The sequence below is a fragment of the Thalassophryne amazonica genome, chromosome 7, assembly GCF_902500255.1.
Source record: "Thalassophryne amazonica chromosome 7, fThaAma1.1, whole genome shotgun sequence".
Lineage (NCBI taxonomy): Eukaryota > Metazoa > Chordata > Actinopteri > Batrachoidiformes > Batrachoididae > Thalassophryne > Thalassophryne amazonica.
Window position 1 is genome coordinate 26,678,638 of NC_047109.1, and position 23,758 is coordinate 26,702,395.

At 45.0% G+C, this 23,758-nt stretch overlaps 1 protein-coding gene across 1 annotated transcript in view; it reads left to right on the plus strand.

Moving 5' to 3' along the window:
- The first annotated feature begins 12,883 nt into the window (after nt 1–12,883).
- The window catches only part of LOC117513728 (gastrula zinc finger protein XlCGF57.1-like), a 34,975-nt gene continuing 24,100 nt past the window's right edge, over nt 12,884–23,758 (plus strand). The window contains exons 1-3 of the mRNA XM_034173966.1: nt 12,884–13,210; nt 17,739–17,854; nt 17,936–18,047. Coding sequence (XP_034029857.1) covers nt 13,174–13,210; nt 17,739–17,854; nt 17,936–18,047 — 265 coding nt within the window. The 5' untranslated portion in view covers nt 12,884–13,173. The remainder of the gene's footprint in view (nt 13,211–17,738; nt 17,855–17,935; nt 18,048–23,758) is intronic.

Here is a 23,758-nt window from a genome sequence, read left to right on the forward strand (position 1 = left end):
ATCCTTCACCTACAGATCTCCGAGGAGGGAAAACCTCCAACTCCGATACAAAGTCACCCGTGCAGCTCCTGACAGTGGCTCCTTGGATGGAGTGAGAGGCGAAGACGTCGCAGACTCTCACTGCACGCCAATCCAAAAACACTGAATCCTCAGGAATACGGCTGCACACAGAACAATTAGTTAACACTTGATCACAGCAGAGAATTACCTTACACGGTAGTTGATTTCTCGGCGAGGAGGTGGAGTAATAATCCGGCTTTTGTAGGGATGCAGGTGATTGGTGACAGCTGGTGTAAATGAGTGACAGCTGTCACTCTCTGTCTCGGTGCCCTCTCATGCTTGAAGCCCGCACTCCAAGCAGGGCGCCGACTGGTGGTGGTGGGCCAGCAGTACCTCCTCTTCAGCGGCCCACACAACATGGAGCATTTACCACATGATGAAGGAGGCTGTTCCACAAAGTTACTACTCAATATAAAATATTTTCTTGAGTCATATCTGCATATTTGCACCTCAAAAATCAAGGGCGCAATTTAGAACTAGAAATTTTTGGGGACAAAGTGCGAGACCAGCAGGGCTGAAGCCCATAGGGTGGGTGTTTGGGGACGCTTTAGGCCCCCAGAAGCCAATGGTTTCTAGATAAGTTCAGATGCATTCTGAGCATCCAGAACAGTAATTTTAATGTTTTGAGAAGACCATAAAGTGGACACCATTTGACTTATGCAATTTGAAACTGTGGATATAAATACTTTATTCTGAGAATAGCCAGCATTGATTTTATTAACATCCTGGTGTAAATAAGGTATCACCACATGTGTAGAACTCAAAAAGAATGATAGGTTTAGTTTTCATTAAAAAAAAAAACTGCAATGCGGTAAAATGTATTCATAAATATGAAAGAACAGGCTCTTAGTAATTATTAACTATCGCATACTGGATTTTTTTTTCCTCAAGATTTGTTTTTGCATAAGTTTGAAAAAACAACAGATTATAAGTTTAGGATAAATTACTTATCATGAATTTAATTTTCGAAGTGGCACTACATAACATAATTTCGCTTGCATAGACTGGTTTTGGAGATCAAGCAATAATTGCAGATGGGCTTTCTGAGGTCCCAGATAGCTTTTCTGATTTCCTTTTCTAACTTTCAGAATTGAGTAAATTAGCATATGGTCCATTGATACTTATGTGTAGACACTAGTCCCTAGAGGCAGTGGTGGGTACAGATAACCAAAAAATTAACTTCAGTAACAGATAATCAGATAACTGAAAAGTTATCTTTGATAAAGATAAAACAGCCAAAAATGTATCAGAAATTACAGATAACCGATAAATTCCAGTATCATCTCTCATCTCATCAGCTCTTTACCAATCACAATGCTCCGGTCAGGAAGAGGTCTTGGAAAATAAAGTCATGCTGACTTATGGTTTGGTGTGAATACTGATAGAATAACTCCATTAATGTCAATTCTGTCATTTGTACAAAGTTAAAATATAACATATATCTTTTAATGTTGAATAATGCACTAATTCTGAGGTTTTGTAACAAACACAGACAGATCGCAAAGGATTCTGGGAAAAAAGTGCCTCTGCTGAACACTGATTGGTTCAGTCATTCATTATGTAAACCAACATGTTAATGTGACGTGTGTTGTGTGTTGGTGTTTACAGATAAATGTGCTTTTGTAAAATATTCCATTTTTTTATTTGTAAAAACAGGCATTTTTATGGAGCCCTGGAAGTGTCATCGAAAAATTTTTTGCATGTGGAGAGAATGTGTGCACATTTTATGATGTGCGCACATTTTACTATATTGTAAAACGTGCACTCAATATTGTCTTGACACATAAATGTTGGCTTTACACTGTGCGAGTTTTGGCCCTTTTTCAGATGATTTTTCATTCGTGTGAGAATTTTTTGGACCGAGTTTCAGGTTAATTGCGCGTCCTGCATCGTGTAGTGTACATGGAGTAACAAGCTGCGTTTAACATCTCACGACCACCTCCTGATCGCCGATTGTATGGTCGAATGAAAATTAAACCTGTTTGATATTATTCTGGTCGGCCATCGTGAGGGTATCCTGCTGCTGAAGAGCTACAAGCATCCAACCGCTCGCACTGTGCATGTGCAAACACCGCAGAGCTGTCTTGTAATGTTTTTTTGTTGTTGCTTTGTTTTGTTTTTAAACTTTGATGTCTCCCATCGAGAGTTTTTGTAAATTAAGTTTGAAAAAAAAGAAGCTTACTTTTTACTTCTGGAAACACGAGTTCAACGTGTGGTTTTTGAACGTACAATGTGTATGAGAACATAAATCATGTGATCTGAACTTTTACACCGTGCGGTTCTGTGGTACAGTTTGAACTGAAACCGAGTACAGTGATTAAAAATATCATACAGTGTCTGCCCAGCTTCAGGACAAATACTGCCATGAACTGCCATGAACACTACTGGCCAGTAGATGGCAGTAGAGGCCTTCAGAACTTGCCAAAACAAAATTCCAGATAATCCGTGTCTACTACATTTAAGATGCGTGGAATTTAACAAACGCAAATACAATAACAACATCTATAAACCCAGAGAATATATTCATGAGAGTTTTAGGCACTAGAGTTTAATGCTGTTGTCCGTGGAGCCTGAACAGAGTCTCTGAAATGCATTTGTCCTGTCGTGAACATACTGAGATTACCCTATCCTACCCATAATGCACTGCTGGGCACAGCATGTGCTCACTAAAACCTTAAAAATTAGCACATTACTTTAAAACCAAAACATATATCTGATATTTTCACTTTATAAAACTTCAGACATGACAGTAATTTTAAATAACTTGTCCAAAATTAGTTTGGTTAAAATTTGAACCATAAGTTAAAAATGTATGCCTCTGGATGACTTGGGTGATATTGCCAGTGTATCAGTATGGTATTAAAGGAAATGGGTTTTCTTTTTTTCTTTTTTTGTGACCAGTTTTTGCCTGAGTATAGAGTAGTTTTTCCTGGAAGCAGCTCTTTTCTGTTTGCAGAGGGCAGAACTATACATCTGTTATAAAACTTTTAACAAGTAGGTCCTCAACTGACTTTAAATTTTAAAAATGTTTGTCACTATTAAGCTTTGTTTACTACGTTATCGGTCTAAAAGTTATCGGACAAATTTTTTTGAAAGCTAATTAGTCCGATAATGGTTTTTAAAGTTATCTATAAACAATCTGATAATGAAAACATTATCTTCAATTATCGGAACTGTGCCCACCACTGCCTAGAGGCAACTATTTTTGATTTCAAATCTGGGCAAATGCAGTCCCAGAAAATTCTGAATGTGACGAACAAGAAACAGGTGTTGTAAAGAAGTCAATGCTACTAAAAATACAAACTTGCAACAAAGATACTATTCTGACATGGTTTTGTACATAAGACTGACATGGTTTGCACATAAGACTGGCATAGCATGTTTCAAGTACACACATATATGTCAGAAGGTGGGGGGGCATACCATATTCTGTCCCCCCTTGTTGAAAAGGTGGGGAGACATGTCCCCTATCCCCCACCAAATTGCGCCAATGGTTGCTACAACTATTCATGCCAGTGGCTGAAAGACAGTGTGCACTGTGCGAGCCCATTGAACCCTCTTGCGGCAGGTGTCGGCCAAATTCCAGGTGACACACATGAACATCTAACACCATTCGCATGGCACCTAGAAAATGTGTGGCCATTCGTACTATCATCATGAAAACAGTCTGCAGACAATCACTGTCGAGGTGGATGTGAAATTTGTCTAAGTTCCCCACGAGTGTAGCTTTGCAAGCACACACAGTGACACGTTGGTGTGTGCGCTGAACTTGACAGGAGGTGTGGCCGCCGACAGAAGCATCTGGGAGGAGCTGTGGATCTGGACATCACGGCTGGGGACATTCAGAACGTCACAGCTGGGGACAGCTGTCCTGCAGTGTGCCGTCCACAAGATACACGCGGCCGGCTGGATGCTGACAGCAGATGTGGACATAAGAGCGCACTGTGTTGTGAAAGTGTAAGAACACAGACCCACAACAGGGGGCGTAAAAGAACGGGCAATGGATAAGCCAAACAGTAACAATTTAATGTTGTAAATTGTGCACAACGGAATACAGACAACAATCAGTTTGGGACTACAGTCAATTACACATTGGGTGACGTGTGGGCAGGCTTGACGATAGGAGATGCCCGTCCAGAACCGAGCTGGATCCCACACGGCCCTCACCGCCAACGGCCCTGAAGAACACCGAAGCCGCCAAGTCCTGGGTCCCCAGGTGGTCACCGTCTTCAGCTGTCAGACCTGGTACTGCTGGCAGAGAATAGAAACAGCACAGGTGAGTGTGAGTACGCACACTCAGTAATCCCACAGTCTGTGTTCAGTAAGGAGGGAGCACCTCCACCTCCAATCACACACTCGTGCAGCTCCTGTCTAACCACTTATCTGGTTGGGGTGTGAAGCGAAGCTGATCACACCAAACGCCAATCCCACAGATAAGGCAATCCCACAGGAAAACGGCTGCAAAGAAGTTCAGACTATTAGTCAGCATTAAATACAGCAGAGAATATTACCTCCGAGGTAGCTGATTTCTCAGCAGGGAGGTGGAGTTGCAGTCCGGCTTTTATGGTGATGGTGTTGAGTAGTGGATGAGTGACAGCTGGTACGGATGATGAGTGACAGCTGTCACTCCCGGTCGCTCCGACGCCCTCTCGTGCTTGAAGCCCGCACTTCAAGCAGGGCGCCATCTTGTGGTGGTGGGCCAGCAGTACCTCCTCTTCAGCGGCCCACACAACAGGACCCCCCCCCCTCAACGGGCACCTCCTGGCGCCCGACCAGGCTTATCCGGGTGACGGGTGTAGAAGTCGGCCAGGAGGGCCGGGTCCAGGATGAAGCTCCTCTTCGCCCAGGAGCGCTCTTCGGGTCCATAACCCTCCCAATCCACCAGATACTGGAACCCCCGGCCCTTTCGACGGACGTCCAGGAGCCGGCGTACTGTCCACGCGGGCTCCCCGCTGATGATCCGGGCAGGATGCGGCGCCGGTCCAGGGGCACACAGTGGTGAGGTATGGCAGGGCTTGAGTCTTGACACATGAAAAACGGGGTGTATCCGCAGTGAAGCTGAAGCTGCCAGCTTCACTGCGGCCGGACTGAGGACTTTGAGTATGAAAAAGGGTCCTATATACCTGTCCTTCAGCTTCTGGGATTCCACCTGCAGGGGGATGTCCTTTGTGGATAGCCAAACCTCCTTCCTGGGGTGGTATGCAGGGGCCGGGGAACGCCGGCGGTCTGCATGGGCCTTAGCCCTCGTCCGGGCTCTGAGCAGGGCAGAGTGGGCGGTACGCCACACCCGACGGCACTTCCTCAGATGGGCCTGGACCGAGGGCACCCCGACCTCTTCCTCCACTAGCAGAAACAATGGGGGCTGGTACCCCAAACACACCTCAAACGGGGAGAGGCCGGTGGCAGATGAAACTTGGCTATTATGAGCGTACTTGATCCAGGCCAGATGGTCACTCCAGGCCGTCGGGTGCGCGGAGGTCACGCAGCGGAGGGCCTGCTCCAACTCCTGGTTCGTCCGCTCTGCCTGCCCGTTCGTCTGGGGGTGGTACCCAGACGAGAGACTGACAGTGGCCCCCAGTTCCCTGCAGAAACTCCTCCAGACCTGGGAGAAGAACTGAGGACCACGATCCGAGACAATGTCCGATGGAATCCCATGCAGACGCACGACATGGTGGACCAGGAGGTCTGCAGTCTCCTGGGCCGTCGGGAGCTTCAGGAGGGCCACGAAGTGGGCCGCCTTGGAGAACCGGTCCACTATCGTGAGGATGGTAGTCATGCCCTGGGACGGCGGGAGGCCAGGCCGATGTGAGACCAGGGGCGATGAGGCACGGGCAGAGGCTGGAGGAGGCCTTGGGCCTTGTGGTGGTTGGCTTTGCCCCTGGCACAGGTGGTGCAGGCCTGGACATACTCCCGGACGTTGGCTTCCATAGACGCCCACCAGAAGCGCTGCCGGACCACTGCCACGGTCCTTCGCACCCCTGGATGACAGGAGAGCTTGGAACCGTGACAGAAGTCTAAGACCGCAGCCCTGGCCTCTGGTGGGACGTACAATTTGTCCTTCGGACCTGTCCCCGGGTCCGGGTTCCGTGTCAGGGCCTCTCGGACAGTCTTCTCCACGTCCCAGGTAAGGGTGGCCATGACAGTGGACTCGGGGATGATGGTTTCCGTTGGGTCTGACAGCTCGGTCCTGACTTCCTCCTCGTGCAACCGGGACAGGGCGTCAGACCGTTGGTTCTTCGTCCCGGGGTGGTATGTGATCTGAAAGTCAAAACACCCGAAGAACAGTGACCAGTGGGCTTGCCTGGGATTCAGACGCTTGGCGGTCTGGATGTACTTCAGGTTCCGATGGTCCGTGAAAACCGTGAATGGTACCGAAGCTCCCTCCAACAGGTGTCTCCACTCCTCCAGAGCCTCCTTCACCGCAAGAAGTTCCCGATTGCCGACGTCATAGTTCCTTTCAGCCAGGGTCAACCTGCGGGAAAAGTAGGCACATGGGTGGAGAACCTTGTTGGACTCCCTGCTCTGGGATAGCACGGCTCCTATCCCTGAGTCAGAGGCATCCACTTCGACTATAAACTGGCGTTTTGGATCGGGCTGCACCAGAACTGGTGCAGTCGAAAACCGGTGTTTCAACTCCCTAAACGCGGCTTTGCACTGATCCGACCAGGTGAAGGGGACTTTTGTGGAGGTCAGGGCTGTCAGGGGGCTAACTACCTGACTGTAGCCTTTGATGAACCTCCAGTAAAAATTATCAAAACCGAGGAACTGCTGTAGTTTCCTACGGTTTGTTGGTTGGGGCCAATCTCTCACCGCCGCAACCTTGGCCGGATCAGGGGCGACGGAGTTGGAGGAGATAATAAACCCCGGGAAGGACAAAGAAGTACGGTGGAACTCGCACTTCTCGCCCTTCACAAACAGCCTGTTCTCCAATAACTGCTGCAGGACCTGACGTACATGCTGAACATGTGTCTCAGGATCCGGGGAGAAGATGAGTATATCGTGTATATATACGAAGACAAACCGATGCAGGAAGTCCCGCAAGACGTCATTTATCAAAGCTTGGAATGTCGCGGGCGCATTGGTGAGGCCGAACGGCATGACCAGGTACTCAAAGTGACCTAATGTGGTGTTAAATGCCGTCTTCCACTCGTCTCCCTTCCGGATCCGAACCAGGTGGTACGCATTCCTAAGATCCAATTTCGTGAAAATTTGGGCTCCATGCAGGGGCGTGAACACTGAATCCAACAGAGGCAAAGGGTATCGATTGCGAACTGTGATCTCGTTCAGCCCTCTGTAATCAATGCATGGACGGAGTCCGCTGTCTTTCTTGCCCACAAAAAAGAAACCTGCACCCATCGGGGAGGTGGAGTTCCGGATCAGCCCGGCAGCTAATGAGTCCCGGATGTAGGTCTCCATTGATTCTCGCTCAGGACGTGAGAGATTGTACAGCCTGCTGGACGGGTACTCAACGCCCGGTATCAAATCAATGGCGCAATCGTACGGTTGGTGCGGGGGAAGAGTGAGTGCCAGATCTTTGCTGAAGACGTCAGCAAGATCATGGTACTCGTCCGGCACCGCCGTCAGATTGGGGGGAATCTTGACCTCCTCACTAGCCGTCACACCAGGCAGAACTGAGGATCCGAGGCATTCCCGGTGGCAGGTTTCGCTCCACTGAGCCACAACCCCAGACGACCAATCAATCCGGGGATTGTGCTTTATCATCCATGGATAACCCAAAATCACACGGGAGGTAGAAGGTGTCACGTAAAACACAATCTCCTCCCTGTGATTACCAGACACCACCAATGTCACTGGCTGTGTCTAGTGTGTGATTAGTGGAAGAAGGGTGCCATCTAGTGCCCGTACCTTCAAAGGTGAAGGTAGAGCCACTAGAGGGAGCCCGACCTCCCTTGCCCATCTGCTATCCAGCAGATTCCCTTCCGACCCCGTGTCTACCAGTGCTGGGGCGTGAAGGGTCAGATCCCCGCTCAGGATCGTAACTGGGATGCGTGCTAATTTACGGGGTTTCCCCACGTGCGTGTTATGGCCCCCCCTTAGCCCAGTTTCTAAGGGCGGGCGTCGTCGTTTAACCGCTTGGGGCAGTTCCTCTGTAGATGCTCACTCGAGCCACAGAAAAAACACTCCCCGCGGGCCAGCCTCCGTTGTCTGTTATTTGATTTAACTTTGGCCCTGCTCGTGTCCATAGCTTCATCAGCAGGGGGAGCTGTTGCCACACGGGAGTCACGGGCTGTGGTGCGTGGGGAAGGTGGCACCCTTTCGGACCCGGAAGGAAGAGGGACGTCTCGTGCCTGGCCACGCCCCCCGCCCTGCTCCCGACGGTGTTCCTCTAATCGGTTATCTAATCGTATAACCAGATCAACAAGCCCATCAAAATCCCGTGGTTCGTCCTTAGCCAGTAAATGCTCCTTCAGGACCGGAGACAGTCCATTTACGAAGGCGGCGCGGAGCGCAATGTTGTTCCAGCTGGACCTCGCTGCCGTGATGCGGAAGTCAACTGCGTACTCCGCTGCACTCCGACGCCCCTGTCTGATTGACAGCAACAAGTTAGAAGCAGATTCGCCTCTATGGGGGTGATCAAAAACCTGTTTGAACTCCCTCACAAACCCAGTATACGTCATTAGGAGCCGTGAATTCTGCTCCCAGAGCGCCGTAGCCCAGGCGCGTGCCTCTCCTCGAAGCAAATTTATTACGTAAGCCACCCGGCTGGCGTCTGACTTGTACATGATGGGACGCTGTGAAAAGACGAGCGAGCACTGCATTAAGAAGTCCGCGCACGTCTCGACACAGCCTCCGTACGGCTCCGGAGGGCTTATGTAAGCTTCAGGGGATGGTGGGGGGGGGGGGGGGGGGGGTCGTTGAATGACCAGCGGAATGTCTGTTTCAGACCTCCGGTCAGCAGGAGGAGGTGCTGCAGTAGCGCCCTGAACTTGCGCTTCCACCCGGGCGGTGAGAGCCTCCATCCTCCGATTGAGAATAACATTCTGCTCAGTGACTAAGTCCAACCGAACAGTAAAAGCAGTTAAGATTTGCTGCAGCTCACCTAACACGCCTCCTGCTGACGTCTGTTCACCTCGCTCTTCCATTGGCTGTTCATGGTTGACGCCACTCGGGATCCATGACGCTGGCCGAGAAATCCTGTTGGGAAGGTGTAGTGACACGGACCCACAACAGGGGGCATGAATGAACGGACAATGGATAAGCCAAAAAGTAACTATTTAATGTTGTGAATTGCACAACGGAATACAGACAAAAACAAATAGAGGAGTACAGTCAATCGTATACAAGGTGACGTGTGGGCAGGCTCGAGGATAGAAGACGTCTGTCCAAAGAAGAGCCAGATCCCACACGGCTTCCACCGCCAGCGGATCTGAAGAACACTGGAGCCGCCAAGTCCCGAGTCCCAGGTGGCCACCGTCTCCAGCTGTCAGACCAGGTACTGCTGGCAGAAACAGAAACAGTTAATGGTGGGTGTGTGAAGACACACCCAGTAATCATCCCCTGAGTAGTTCCTCCGGGAGGGAGAACCTCCACCTCCAGAAACAATTTCACTCGTGCAGCTCCTGTTGGTTTCTTTCCTGGATGGAGTGAGAGGCGAAGAACGTCGCCCTCTCACTGTCCGCCAATCCAGCCTCCGACAGAGCCCGCAGGAACACGGCTGCACACAGAACAATGTTTTTAGTCTCAATATAAATCGCAGAGAAGGTTACCTCGATTGGTAGCTGATTCCTCGGTCGGGAGGTGGAGTTGCAGTCCGGCCTTTATGGTGATGGTGTTGAGTAGTGGATGAGTGACAGCTGGTATGGATGATGAGTGACAGCTGTCACTCCCAGTCACTCCGATTCCCTCTCGTGCTTGAAGCCCGAACTTCAAGCAGGGCGCCATCTTGTGGTGGTGGGCCAGCAGTACCTCCTCTTCAGCGGCTCACACAACACATCCAACCAAATCAGTTTTGAACACCTGCTAAGACCATGGTAAAATTACTACGGCAATAGTTTTGGTTGGGTAGGAAACTCTCAGGTTCAGAAACTAGGCTTGTCTAGCTTAACGCACAGCTGCAGTGCACCATTGCCTATTATTCCCCCTTGGCTTTTTCCTATGACTCAGATAGATTTTGAGATGAAGAACCTGCCAAAGGACAGTAGCAAGTATGGTGAGATGAACGGTCGAGTTCAGCGGTACCTTGGTATGAAATATACAAACATGATTCATGTGTTTACTGATGGACCTTAAGATCCAGCCACAGGAAAGACAGGGGCGGCAGTTTATATTCCCCAGTTTTTAAGTCTATTGTAAAAAGACTTTCAGATCATTTATCTGTCTTTTTGGTGGAATTGCTAGCGATCCTGCTTGTGCTGTGGTGGGTGGATGAGGTTAAGTTCAGTCATCAGGTCATCTGTTCAGATTCAATGGCAGCGTTGCTCAGCATCTCAAGTGGCAAATTGGTTTGCAGGCCAGACCTGATCAATGAGATTCTTCAAAGCCTATTTAAACTACAGCAACAGAATATTTCCATATGGTTCATGTGGGTTCTATCTCATTCTGGAACTGAGGGTAATGAAGCAATAGATCAGCTGGCCAAAGCAGCTCTGAAATCAGAAATTCAAATCAACTTTCCACTTAGCAAATCTTAAGTCAAAACAATTGTCAAGACAGAAACGAACAAAATATGGCAAAAGCAGTGGGACAGGGAATCTAGGGGTCAGTTTTTATATAAAATTCAGGGCAGGTTGGATCAAGGAGGCAGGGCAAGTGGAGTCGCAGGGAAGAAAAAATAATCGCGCGACTACGTATAGGTCACACAGGTTTAAATCACACTCTCAACATTACTGGAAAACATGAAACTGGTCAGTGTTTGAGGTGCAGCAGGAGGGAGACGGTGGCGCACGTGTTGCTGGAGTGTCAAGCATACAACAGACAGAGAATTCCACAAGACAAGGTCAGAACACTAGGACAGAGCAGTTTAATGCTTCAAGGATTACTTTCCTTTTCTACAGTTACACCACCTGCTTGGAGGCATGTATTGACATATCTAAAGGAAACAGGGTTATTCAAGAGAGTTTAGTACCAGAGGGCTTTTTTCCTCCCCTCCCTTATCTCCACAATTCATCATGAGTATAACGTACATCAGAATCCAGTAATGCTCCATTCCTAACCAGTTGGTGGCGGTAATGCACCGTGTTGGTTTGCAAACCACCAATAAAATCCAAAGAAGAAGAAGAAATTCCTCAGTTTTACCTCACTCATATAATTCCCCAGGATCTGGTCTGAATAAGTGAGAGGATTCCAGTTACCCCCCAGGAATACACTATTGTTATGGATGCAATCCCCCAAGGTGTGTTGATGTTGTTTAAGGGAGGGGTGCTATCTTCTGTGAGGCCCCCTGATTTGCCAATTTTTGAGTCATTTCTGGGCAAAATATGTTTTTCTTCTAGCCCTTCCATGAGAAACAAAAAAAATTAGATCTTTATTCCAGAAAAACATTGCTACTATTCCTGTACTCAGGCTGAGAAGACTCCAACTGAAGATGAACTATTGGATCAATCTCCAGGGACATGCTCAAAGTCATTCAACTAAAGCTGTCTTGATGAAGTGCTGGGAGCATCAGGAAACTGATTCGTGGAGCTTTGGCTGGGTTGGGAATGTTAAAGCTGAAGCTATTTATATACACCATCTCCAGTTCTGCCCTACAGTGCCACGTTCGCCTGTCCTCTCGTGGATTTTTGATTCTGCAAGAGTCAAAATGGGTATACACCAGCTGCTCAACTGGAAGAAAAACACCCCAGAGTGGTTTCATATACAGAAGTATTTTGAACAGTACAAAGACTTCCTCTTCATTTTCACTGATGGCTGTAAAGGCCCAATTAGTGGCCGCACTGGTTCTACAATTTTCATCCAGGGTATAAAATCAGGATAAAAAGAAGAACATCTGATCACCTTTCTGTGTATTCTACTGAGCTGTGTGTTATCTTAATGGCCCTTAACTGGGCAGGAGAAAATCTGTCACAGAAATTAGTGGTTGCCTCTGACAATCAAGCAGCTCTCCTGAGTATTGAATCTGGGAAGTCTTGCAGAACAGATGTGATATACAACATTTATTACTTGTTATGGAGGCTGCGTGAGAAGGGAGTTTCTTTGTGCTTCCTCTGGGTACTGGTTCATGTAGGGATTGATGGAAATGAGGACGTTGACATCCTGGCCAAGCAATCTTTAAGAATGGACAGAATTGACTGGGACATTCCCTTGAGTAAGTTCAAAGGAAAGACTCTTATTAAAGGAAAGGTTATGGAGTTATGGCAGGAATTTTGGGACATGCATGATACTGGAAGGCAGTTACATCAAATCCATAAAGATGTTTTAAGTAGAATGGATGTGGCTGGAAGCAGGAAAGAGGAAGTAGTCTTGGCCCATCTCAAGATAGGCCACACAGGTCTTAATAACACTCTTCTAAGGATCCATAAACACCCAACAGGAGTCTGCCCCAACTGTGACCAACTGGAAAATGTTCATCATGCTCATCATGCTCTCATCTGAGCAACCGACGAGACTGTCCACGATACTGTGCAGAGAGAATAAGAACATGTCCCTTGGAAATCTTATGCAAAACCCATCACACATTGTGCAAAAAGAATTATTTAAATATCTAAAGGACAATGGATTACTTCATCGCATCAAAACAAATGCCTATGGCTGCCAGGAGCTAACGTTTTGTAAATCTCAGCGATCACTCACCAGCCCGGTAGGTGGCGGTAGATGCACCTTAAACTTGTGCCGTATGCCATTGAATTCGAAAGAAGAAGAAGAATCGATTTCCTGTTAGCTTCCGAAGCTCCAGCTAGGTAGCCTTAAACGTTGAAAACTTTTCTTAGAGCAGATTATCCTTCATTCTGCAAATTTCTAATATTCTTCTTAAAAAGCTCCAGCCACAAGACGCGACAATAACCAGACGAAGGGCGAAGTTTGCGCGAAAGCTTAACAGCTGAGGAGGATGTTGAAACAGCGGCTAACGAAGAGACGCTGGAGTTGTAAGAAAAAAATTGCAGAGGAAAAAGAGAAATTTGGTGGATTATAAGAAGAAACGAGTCAAAGTGCTGGATGCTATTTTCCCTTCTGAAGTTCGCTGTAACAGCAGGTTTGTTCCCTCAGCTTTATTTTAGATCAACACTACAAAAGCTTACCAACAGTGAATGTCAAATGTCAGTAAGATATTTACTTTTTATCAAGTTAAAACACCTTGTACTTGTAACAAGTAAAATCAAATCTTTACTGGAACAGGTGAAACTTCACTAAAGGTTTTTATTTTATTTTATTTTATTTATTAACATAGAAAACTAATTTTGAGCTGTATTTTACTCCTGTTATCAAGAGTTATGTCTTTAACAAATAGAGTAAAAGTTTTTGTGTCCGGTATGACTCAGAACAAGATGTTTCCAAGACTGTTTCACTGAACAAGATTTTTAAGATGTACAGGTGCTGGTCATATAATTAGAATATCATGAAAAAGTTGATTTATTTCAGTAATTCTATTCAAAAAGTGAAACTTGTATATTATATCCATTCATTACACACAGACTGATATATTTCACGTGTTTATTTCTTTTAATTTTGATGATTATAACTGACAACTAATGAAAATACCAAATTCAGTATCTCAGAAAATTCAAATATTACTTAAGACCCATACAAAAAAAGGATTTTTAGAAATGTTGGCCAACTGAAAAGTATGAACATGAAAAGTATGAGCATGTACAGCACTCAATACATAGTTGGGGCTCCTTTTGCCTGAATTAACTGCAGCAACGCGGCGTGGCATGGAGTCGATCAATCTGTGGCACTGCTCAGGTGGTATGAGAGCCCAGGTTGCTCTGATAGTGGCCTTCAGCTCTTCTGCATTGTTGGGTCTGGCATGTGGCATCTTCCTCTTCACAATACCAAATAGATTTTCTGTGGGGTTAAGGTCAGGCGAGTTTGCTGCCCAATTAAGAACAGGGATACCATGGTCCTTAAACCAGGTACTGGTAGCTTTAGCACTGTGTGCAGGTGCCAATTCCTGTTGGAAAATGAAATCTCCATAAAGTTGGTTAGGAGCAGGAAGCATGAAGTGCTCTACAACTTCCTGGTAGATGGCTGCGTTGACCTTGGACCTCAGAAAACACCAGCAGATGACATGGCACCCCAAACCATCACTGACTGTGGAAACTTTACAGTGGACCTCAAGCAATGTGGATTCTCTGCCTCTCCTCTCTTCCTCCAGACTCTGGGACCTTGATTTCCAAAGGAAATGCAAAATTTACTTTCATCAGAGAACCTAAATTTGGACCACTCAGCAGCAGTCCAGTCCTTTTTGTCTTTAGCCCAGGCAAGACATCAAGTCAGCAGTCTTCCCCATGATTGTGTAGTCTACAGAACTAGACTGAGAGACCAGTTAAAGGCCTTTGCAGGTGTTTTGAGTTAATTAGCTGATTAGAGTTTGCCACCAGGTGTCTTCAATATTGAACCTTTTCACAATATTTTAATTTTCTGAGATACTGAATTTGGGTTTTCATTAGTTGTCAGTTATAATCATCAAAATTAAAAGAAATAGACACTTGAAATACATCAGTCTGTGTGTAATGAATGAATATAATCTACAAGTTTCACTTTTTGAATGGAATTACTGAAATAAATCAACTTTTTCATGATATTCTAATTATATGACCAGCACCTGTATTTTCCTCAAAACAAGTAATTACATCTTGAAATTTGACACAATTGGTTGTCTCCCTGTCAACACACACATGCGGGGATGTGGGCTGGTGAGCGGGCCCCATCTGGTAGGTACTTGCATATGACCTATATATGATGTCCACTGTTGTTGTGGTGTACTGTACTGGCCTGAGAGACTTTCCAGGTAGTAGTGCTGAGTTTGCGCTTCATGAAATGCCATAAAATCAGGAATCCCCCTATTTGATGACATACATGAAATCCCCCCCTTGTTTTCCAAAATACTGGACTGGAGGGTGGAACAGTCGCGTGTGTGTACGAGGTCTGTCCATAAGGTATCGTACCTTTTATTATTTTTTTAAACTATATGGATTTGATTCATATGTTTTCACATCAGACAAGCTTGAACCCTTGTGCGCATGTGTGAGTATTTCCACGCCTGTCGGTGATGTCATTCGCCTGTGAGCACGCCTTGTGGAAGGAGTGGTCCCGCCCCGTCGGCGGAGGCTTCGCGAGTCACGACTGATTCGCTTTGGAAGCGAGACAAAGGAACACCTCCGTTTCGGCGTGTCAAAGGACAAGTTTGGACATATCCAGCTCTCCACAATTTCACTGATACTTACTGGACTGGTAAGCATTGAAAGCCGAGATAGACATGTCCAAACTTGTCCTCTGACATGCCGAAACGGAGGTGTTCCTTTGTCTCGCTTCCAAAGCGAACCGGTTGTGACGTGCGAAGCCTCCGCGCGGCTTTCCATGACAAAATCTCTTGTTAAAAGTGACATCTGCCGGAAAATGGCTGATGTCCAGCTCTTGTGATAACCAGAGAAAGAGCATATGACGGTCTCGTATCCACACAGCCATCAGCTCAGAAATGGTCCGATAGCTTGTGCCGTGTCGTCGCAGCTCGGAGCGCGGCGCGCTGAGCGTCCTTAAAGGGGTCCATAAAGCTGTACTAACAGACCTTATTCTCTGTGAAGCCCGTAAAATTTTCACCGAAAGCCAGATAAATTTTTCGAATAGTTTCCAGGTGCCAGTCTCTAACAGCTTCTGAAAAAATTGTGATGGGAAAAAAAACCCAAATCATTCCTCCATTTCCAGACAATGAAAATACGACGACGGGGCAGGACCTCTCCTTCCACAAGGCGTGCTCACAGGCGAATGACAACACCGACAGGCGTGGAAAAACTCACGCATGCGCACAAGGGTTCAAGCTTGTCTACGTGAAAACATATGAATCAAATCCATATAGTTTAAAAAATAATAAAAAGGTACGATACTTTATGGACAGACCTCGTATGTGTGTGTTCAAAATACTTCTGTACATGAAACCACTCTGGGGTGTTTTTCTTCCAGTTGAGCAGCTGATGTATACCCATTTTGACTCTTGCAGAATCAAAAATCCACGAGGGGAGAGGCGAATGTGGCACTGTAGGGCAGAACTGGAGATGGTGTATATTTATAGCTTCAGCTTTAACATTCTCAACCCAGCCAAAGCTCCACAAATCATTCCGGAGAAATGAGGAAATTCCGTGATTGAAAAATTGCTTCGAAAAAGTTGAAGAAATTCAACTTGAAGATGAATAAGATTGGTTTTCAAATCATATAGAACATTTAATTCCTGTCATCATATACCTTTCTGGTTTGGTGGTGCTCATTGAAGCCTTCACAATGCATATTTTTATGATCTGCAAAAGTGATGTCGAGTCGGCAAGACGCCAGACATGGCAAAATTGACAGGTTTTTAGCTTGGAAACTACTGTCACAAAACAGCGTTTTTAGTGTGGATTGCTGCAATTCACACATTTAAATGAAATAATAATTAGGTTTGACATAGTACCGTTGTTCTGAAATGTAAACATTGAGACACCAATCACAGCTTTCCGGTGTTTTTCCCTTAAGCACACAGATGTGAATTTCCAAGATCTTCCGACCTTCAATTGCTCATAACTTTCTCCCCTGCTGTATTTTAAATATATATATTTCGTATTCTCCTAGCTCGGGGTCACCAACCCTGTTCCTGAAGAGCCCCTGGCCTGCAAGTTTTCCACATCTACCTACTGAAGTCACACCTGATTTTTTTGGCTGAGCACACCTGATAGAGTTAATTGCCAGGAAGTGGAACAGGGAGAGATAGAAAACATGCAGGATAAGGGCCCTCCAGGAACAGGATTTAGCACAGCTGCCCTAAACCATAATGTTGAACAATCTTTGTTTTCAGGTCATTTGAGAGTTGTTTAGAGGCTCCCATGTTGCCACTCATTAGAAGAGATGAAAGAGGGAAAACATTTGCAAATGGCCACCTTATATACCCTTTCTCATGATTGGATTCAACCGGGTAAGGAGATCAAGGGTCAGTGAGCTTACCAAACCAATTTTGTATTCCAATAATTGGTGCTAAATGTATTCAAATGACAACAGTGCCCAAATTTATGCACCTGCCCAATTTTGTTTAAATAGTTATTGCACACGTTCTGTAAATACTAGAAACTTCATTTCACTTCTCAAATATCAGTGTGTTCGTCTGCTATATGATATATTTAAATGAAATTTCTGATCCAGACAACCAATGATTTATAAAGGAAAATCACAAAAATTGTTAGGGCTGCCCAACCTTTTGCATACAACTGTGCCAACAGCTGAAGGAGCAATTGGAGGAGATGTGGAAGGTAAAGTTCAAAGTGGTCCCAAATGTAATAGAAGCACTAGGAGCTGTAACACCCAAATTGGAGGAGTGGTTCCAGCAGATTCCAGGCACAATATCATAGGTCTCTGCCCAGAGGAGTGCAGTGCTAGGTACAGCTAAGATACTGCGCAGTACCCTTGAACTCCCAGGCCTCTGGCAGAGGACCCGGGTTTGAGGAACACACACACATACCACCCTCCCCAGGGGAGGAGAGAGGGGGATTTATTTATATCTAGTTCATAATTTAATCTATTTCATTACTTCTTTACAGACATACAGCAGATGAGTAACAAAGACGTTCTCCCTGATCAGCAGGCAGAAAATCCATATGTGGCCCCAAAGGACTCAGAGCCTCCAAATATTAAAGAGGAACAGGAGGATCTGTGGGTAAGTCAGGACAGGAAGCAGCTTCATGGGTCGGGGGAGGCTCATATCACTAAGTGCCCTTTCGCTGTTGTTTCTGTGAAGAGTGAAGATGAAGAAAAACCACAGTCTTTAGAAGGTCATGGAGAGAACTGTGGAGGATCACAACCAGCCAGAGACTCGAGTCCACGCCCTCATTTACACCCACCTGCTGATGGTAACAGTTCTGACTTTTCTCACATCGAGGCTGATGACATAAAGAGTTATTATGCCTTGACAGATTGAAACAGTGGAAACTCAGGATGTAACTATTCATTAACTCGCGATTTGATACGATTCAAGATTCAGAGTTCATACTACAAATTTTTCTTTGTTTTTCATTTAACAAAATGAGCTGCAGACATATGATAAAAATATTCCTTTATTTTTAATAAAGTGCAAAGCAACACACTTCCTTTTCTTAAAAGTGCAAGTGAAAACCACAGTAAATGACAAAAATAAATATTTGATTTTTAAAACATCCACATAAAAAAGCTTAATAAAAAAATGTTGCCAAACTGCTAATTTAAGGAATAAAACAATATTTCATTAAAATAATATATAAATATTAGTGTAGTGTTGTTGTATAAATATTAGTGTGATTAAAAAAAAATCTAATTAATTGCAAGGTTTGTGATTAATTAATCTAAATCGCATACTGAGCATGATTTATTGATGCACTTCAAAATGTATTTTGCAAAAACCTTCATCACTTCAAGTGATGGTGTTTGATGAAGCATATCAGGGCCCCTATCCGCGAAGTAACTCAAAGCCCTGTCAAAGGGCTCCTAACTTAGCCTAAAATTTCCTGGCAAGGAATCATAGTCTAATGCCCTTCTTTTTCCCTGCAGGTAAATATATGTTTTAAATATCCGTTATCAGTTGCCGACATTAGTAACAGTCAAATCAACTTTATTTATAAAGCACTTTAAAAAAAACAGCTACAGCTGAAACAAAGTGCTGTACACGAAGGGATATGAAAAGCAACAAACCACAAAGTACAAATAACAAAAAACAAACCCAAAAAAATGAAAACTGAAACAAGTAAAATAAGTTAAAACAACCAAAATAGATCGATATCTGTATCGGCTCTTAAGCCATATTGGTCAACCCTTCCCCAATCCCCAAAACCAAAGCAGCGGACACTGTCTTGGTACGCCAGCCATTGGCATAATGAAACCTAAAGTAGATGTCTCCGCCCACTGAGATCTTTTTTTTTTTTTCTCTCCCCCGTCTGCATATACAGTAATGGTAAATGCCACACTGGCAGAACCATTTATGAACATTAATACACATATATGCAATTTCTTCTTGCAAGACAGAAGGTATGTAATGCATGAGTGAACGTGGTGTGTATGTGTGACCCCCATTTGCCCTTCCCGATCAGCCTACAACATCCTACTCAAAGCCAACCAACAACTTCTATCAGGAAGGGCCGACCACCAAAACAACACAAAGACAGACAAGAACGAAAGACAAGTCGTGAAGACAGTAACTGAAGTGAGACACCTAGGAGACGGGGCCCCAACCATACAACATACCAGGACAAACAACCATACATGAACAAACAGTGACAGCAACAGTCTGTTGTCTAATTATTGAGCATCCATACCCTAATCTAGGACACCAGAGTCTTGACCCCTTGAGAGGATCCAAAACCAAATTGTGGTGATAGCCACAAACATGCAACCATCCACACACAGAGACCCAGATCACAACTAAATATCTGATCACTACTGTGGCTGGTGTGTTGGGCCAAGACAAAAGTACAGAATCCTACCATATGACATGGACCACTCCGGCACGGCAGAAGCCATACGGCCGGCCACGAGCAATGATGGAAATGGGTCCAGGACGCAGGGCCCCAGGAGAAACCAGGAGAAAAAGGGCAGCAGAAGGGCACAGGGACTAGGAAGTGCAGCCACCAGATCCACCGGGGCAGCACGACAACCAACTGGGGAACGGCCTGGCGGCGCCGGAAACAAAAATAAGTCCCTAAAATAAGTCCCTTCGGCTGCTCCCTTGTTTGCACTTGGGGTCGCCACAGCAAATCCAAGGTGGATCTGCATGTTGAATTGGCACAAGTTTTACACCGGATGCCCTTCCTGACGCAACTCCACATTACATGGAGAAATGTGGCAGGGGTGGGATTTGAACCCGGAACCTTCTGAACTGAAACCAAGCGCGTTAACCACTTGGCCACCACCCCTGCACCCCTGCTCTAGAGAATACAGGATTTTCCAGTGGAGGTGGGTGGTTCAGGAGTTTGCTGAAGTGCTCCCTCCAGTGGCTAATGCAGCCGGCTTTGTTTGTGAGGATGTTGCCCTTGCTGTCCTTACCCAGGAAATGGTGCTTCCTTTCCCTTGGTGGAGCAGGTTGAAGAGCTGCTGCATGTCATTGTTGTGGGAGGCCCTCTCAAGAGCTGCTGCCTTCAACTGCAAGAGGCACAATCATACATGATGTGGTCATATGTAGACAGATGTTAACGATGTCATCACCAACGTGTATATGGGAGGTTTATGTAATAACAAGGTGGAGGGCTCGACTGTGAGGCACAGGAGACCTCAAATTTCTCATGGACGTGGCCTTGGGGGGCTACCCCATCATTATGTGATGTTCCTAATCCATATGTATTGATTACTGACACAATGATGTCAGGTGGGGGAGTAAATATGGGCATGGCGGTGATTGTGAATGTCATCTGAGCAGGGACGTGTTCAACCCGCGTGTAGGCCACATTGACTCCTCACCAACGCTGACCCTGGACTGCGGGCGGTTATTCCCATGAGGTGCCGCTGCCAATCCACTTGGAAGGTAGCACTGGGTTGTCATTCCTACACTTATTATACCATGTGTGCTGGCATGATAAAAGCACTATCAGTTGGATGTGCACATGCACTTTAATTCCTAGAGCTGCTGATCCACAATGTTAATTATGCACTCAGCACAGCTCTTATATACTCATGTATTTCAGGTACATGTATATTGCCACTTGTTCAAATGTATTGTATGGATCACAGTAATTTCTGTATTGGATGACTGTTCTCAGCGCAGCATCACATGTTGTCTACCTGTTTTATCATGTCACCTGATACAGGGAACTTAGGTGGCAATGTTACTTTTGGTGAGTTTTAGGTCATATATTGTTGATATGATATTATGGCCAGTACACCTTTACTTACATTGGCTGGACTATACGTGTTACATCAATCTGGATTTGTCACACTTGTTTTTCATAGAAGATATTTTGGCCAGGATATTTAACATATGTCTACGTATGATTCTGGGGACAGTGTGTGGAGTAGTTAGTGTATTTTGGCTCAGCGATATGTATTACGTTGTCATCCACAGCCAATACTTAAGCCATCCATGTTACTTAGGTGTTTAATTTCTATTCCTAATCACTCACCTTTAGATCATTTTGTTATATTTATCATTTCAAGGTGAACCTCTGAGGATGGAATATATGTAATCCCTTTGACCCATTAATGGCTGGAAACCTCATAAATTTTTTCTCCACTGCCAGTTGCAGATTGCTGTTGTTGATCAACATCTTTTAATTCAATTTATTTCATTTATATAGTGCCAAATCACAACAAAGTTGCCTCAAGGCGGTGCACAGGGCGGGTGAGTTGCATAAGTAGACACTACTCCCATCTCTGGATGGAGCTGCACCTCAAACATAGAGGAAAAAACTGAATCAGGCAGCAGAAAGACAACACATACAGTATAAATTGTCAGCATTAAGCAATAACAAACACAGAAGAAATACTAAGGTGATCACCGGCCACTAACCCTAAGATTCACTAAAAGACCCAGACTTTAGATAAAGTTGAGGCCGTGGCCCACTCTGTTTCCTAATAAAATTAATTTAAAAGGGTAAAATGTATAGTGATATACTATGCCAGTATGCTAGCCATACGAAATGGAAAATAAGTGCGTCTTAAGTCTGGATTGTAAAGTCTCTACAGAATCTGACTGTTTTATTGATGCAGGGAAATCATTCCACAGAACAGGAGCATGATAGCAGAAAGCTCTGTGACCCGCAGACTGTTTTATTCACCCTACGGACACAAAGTATTCCTGCACCCTGAGAATGCAGAGCCCGGGCCGGTACATAGGGTTTAATTAGGTCAGCTAAGTAGGGAGGTGTCAGTCCGTGAACAATTTTATAGGTTAGAACAGAAATCTGATCTCACAGGGACTGAAGCCAGTGAAGAGATGCCAAAATTCTGGCAGTAGCATTTTGATCCAATTGGAGACCCCTAATGCTTGGACTGCGGTAAACCAGAAAATAGAACATTGCAGTAGTCCAATCAAATGCATGAATCAGGGTCTCAGCATCAGCCATAGACGGGATGGGATGAATCTTTGCTATATTTCATGGGTGGAAGAAAGCAGTCCTCGTAATAGCTCTAATGTGGAGGTCAAAGGACAACGTAGGATCCAAAATTACCCCAAAGTTCCTTGCTTTGTCAGTGTGATGTATGACACATAAGCCTAGGCTAAGCATTAGCTGGTCAAATTGATGCCGATGTCTCACTGTACCAAGAACCATCATTTCAGTCTTATCAGAGTTTAAAAGTAGGAAATTGCAGGACATCCAGCTTTTCGCTGATGCAAGGCAATCTTCTAAGGATTTTATGTGGATGAGATTTTCAGCAGTTATCAGCATGTGTACAGTATTCAGAATAATAGTAGTGCTATGTGACTAAAAAGATTAATCCAGGTTTTGAGTATATTTCTTATTGTTACATGGGAAACAAGGTACCAGTAGATTCAGTAGATTCTCACAAATCCAACAAGACAAAACATTCATGATATGCACACTCTTAAGGCTATGAAATTGGGCTGTTAGTAAAAAAAAAAAAAAGTAGAAAAGGGAGTGTTCACAATAATAGTAGCATCTGCTATAGACGCTACAAACTCAAAACTATTATATTCAAACTGCTTTTTTAGCAATCCTGTGAATCACTAAACTAGTATTTAGTTGTATAACCACAGTTTTTCATGATTTCTTCACATCTGCGAAGCATTCATTTTGTTGGTTTGGAACCAAGATTTTGCCCATTTACTAGTGTGCTTGGGGTCATTGTCTTGTTGAAACACCCATTTCAAGAGCATGTCCTCTTCAGAATAAGGCAACATGACCTCTTCAAGTATTTTGACATATCCAAACTGATCCATGATACCTGGTATGCGATATATAGGCCCAACACCATAGTAGGAGAAACATGCCCATATCATGATGCTTGCACCACCATGCTTCACTGTCTTCACTGTGAAGTGTGGCTTGAATTCAGAGTTTGGGGGTCGTCTCACAAACTGTCTGTGGCCCTTGGACCAAAAAAGAACAATTTTACTCTCATCAGTCCACAAAATATTCCTCCATTTCTCTTTAGGCCAGTTGATGTGTTCTTTGGTAAATTGTAACCTATTCTGCACGTCTTTTATTTAACAGAGGGACTTTACGGGGGATTCTTCTTCACACAGGTGTCTTCTAACTGTCACAGCACTTACAGGTAACTCCAGACTGTCTTTGATCATCCTGGAGCTGACCAATGGGTGAGCCTTTGCCATTCTGGTTATTCTTCTATCCATTTTGATGGTTGTTTTCCGTTTTCTTCCACGTTTTTTTTTTTTTTTTTTTTTGTCCATTTTAAAGCATTGGAGATCATTGTAGATGAACAGCCTAAAATTTTTTGTGCCTGTATATAAGTTTTCCCCTCTCCTATCAACTTTTTAATCAAACTACACTTCTTCTGAACAATGTCTTGAACGTCCCATTTTCCTCAGGCTTTCAAAGAGAAAAGCATGTTCAACAGGTGCTGGCTTCATCCTTGAATAGGGGACACCTGATTCACACCTGTTTGTTCCACAAAATTGACA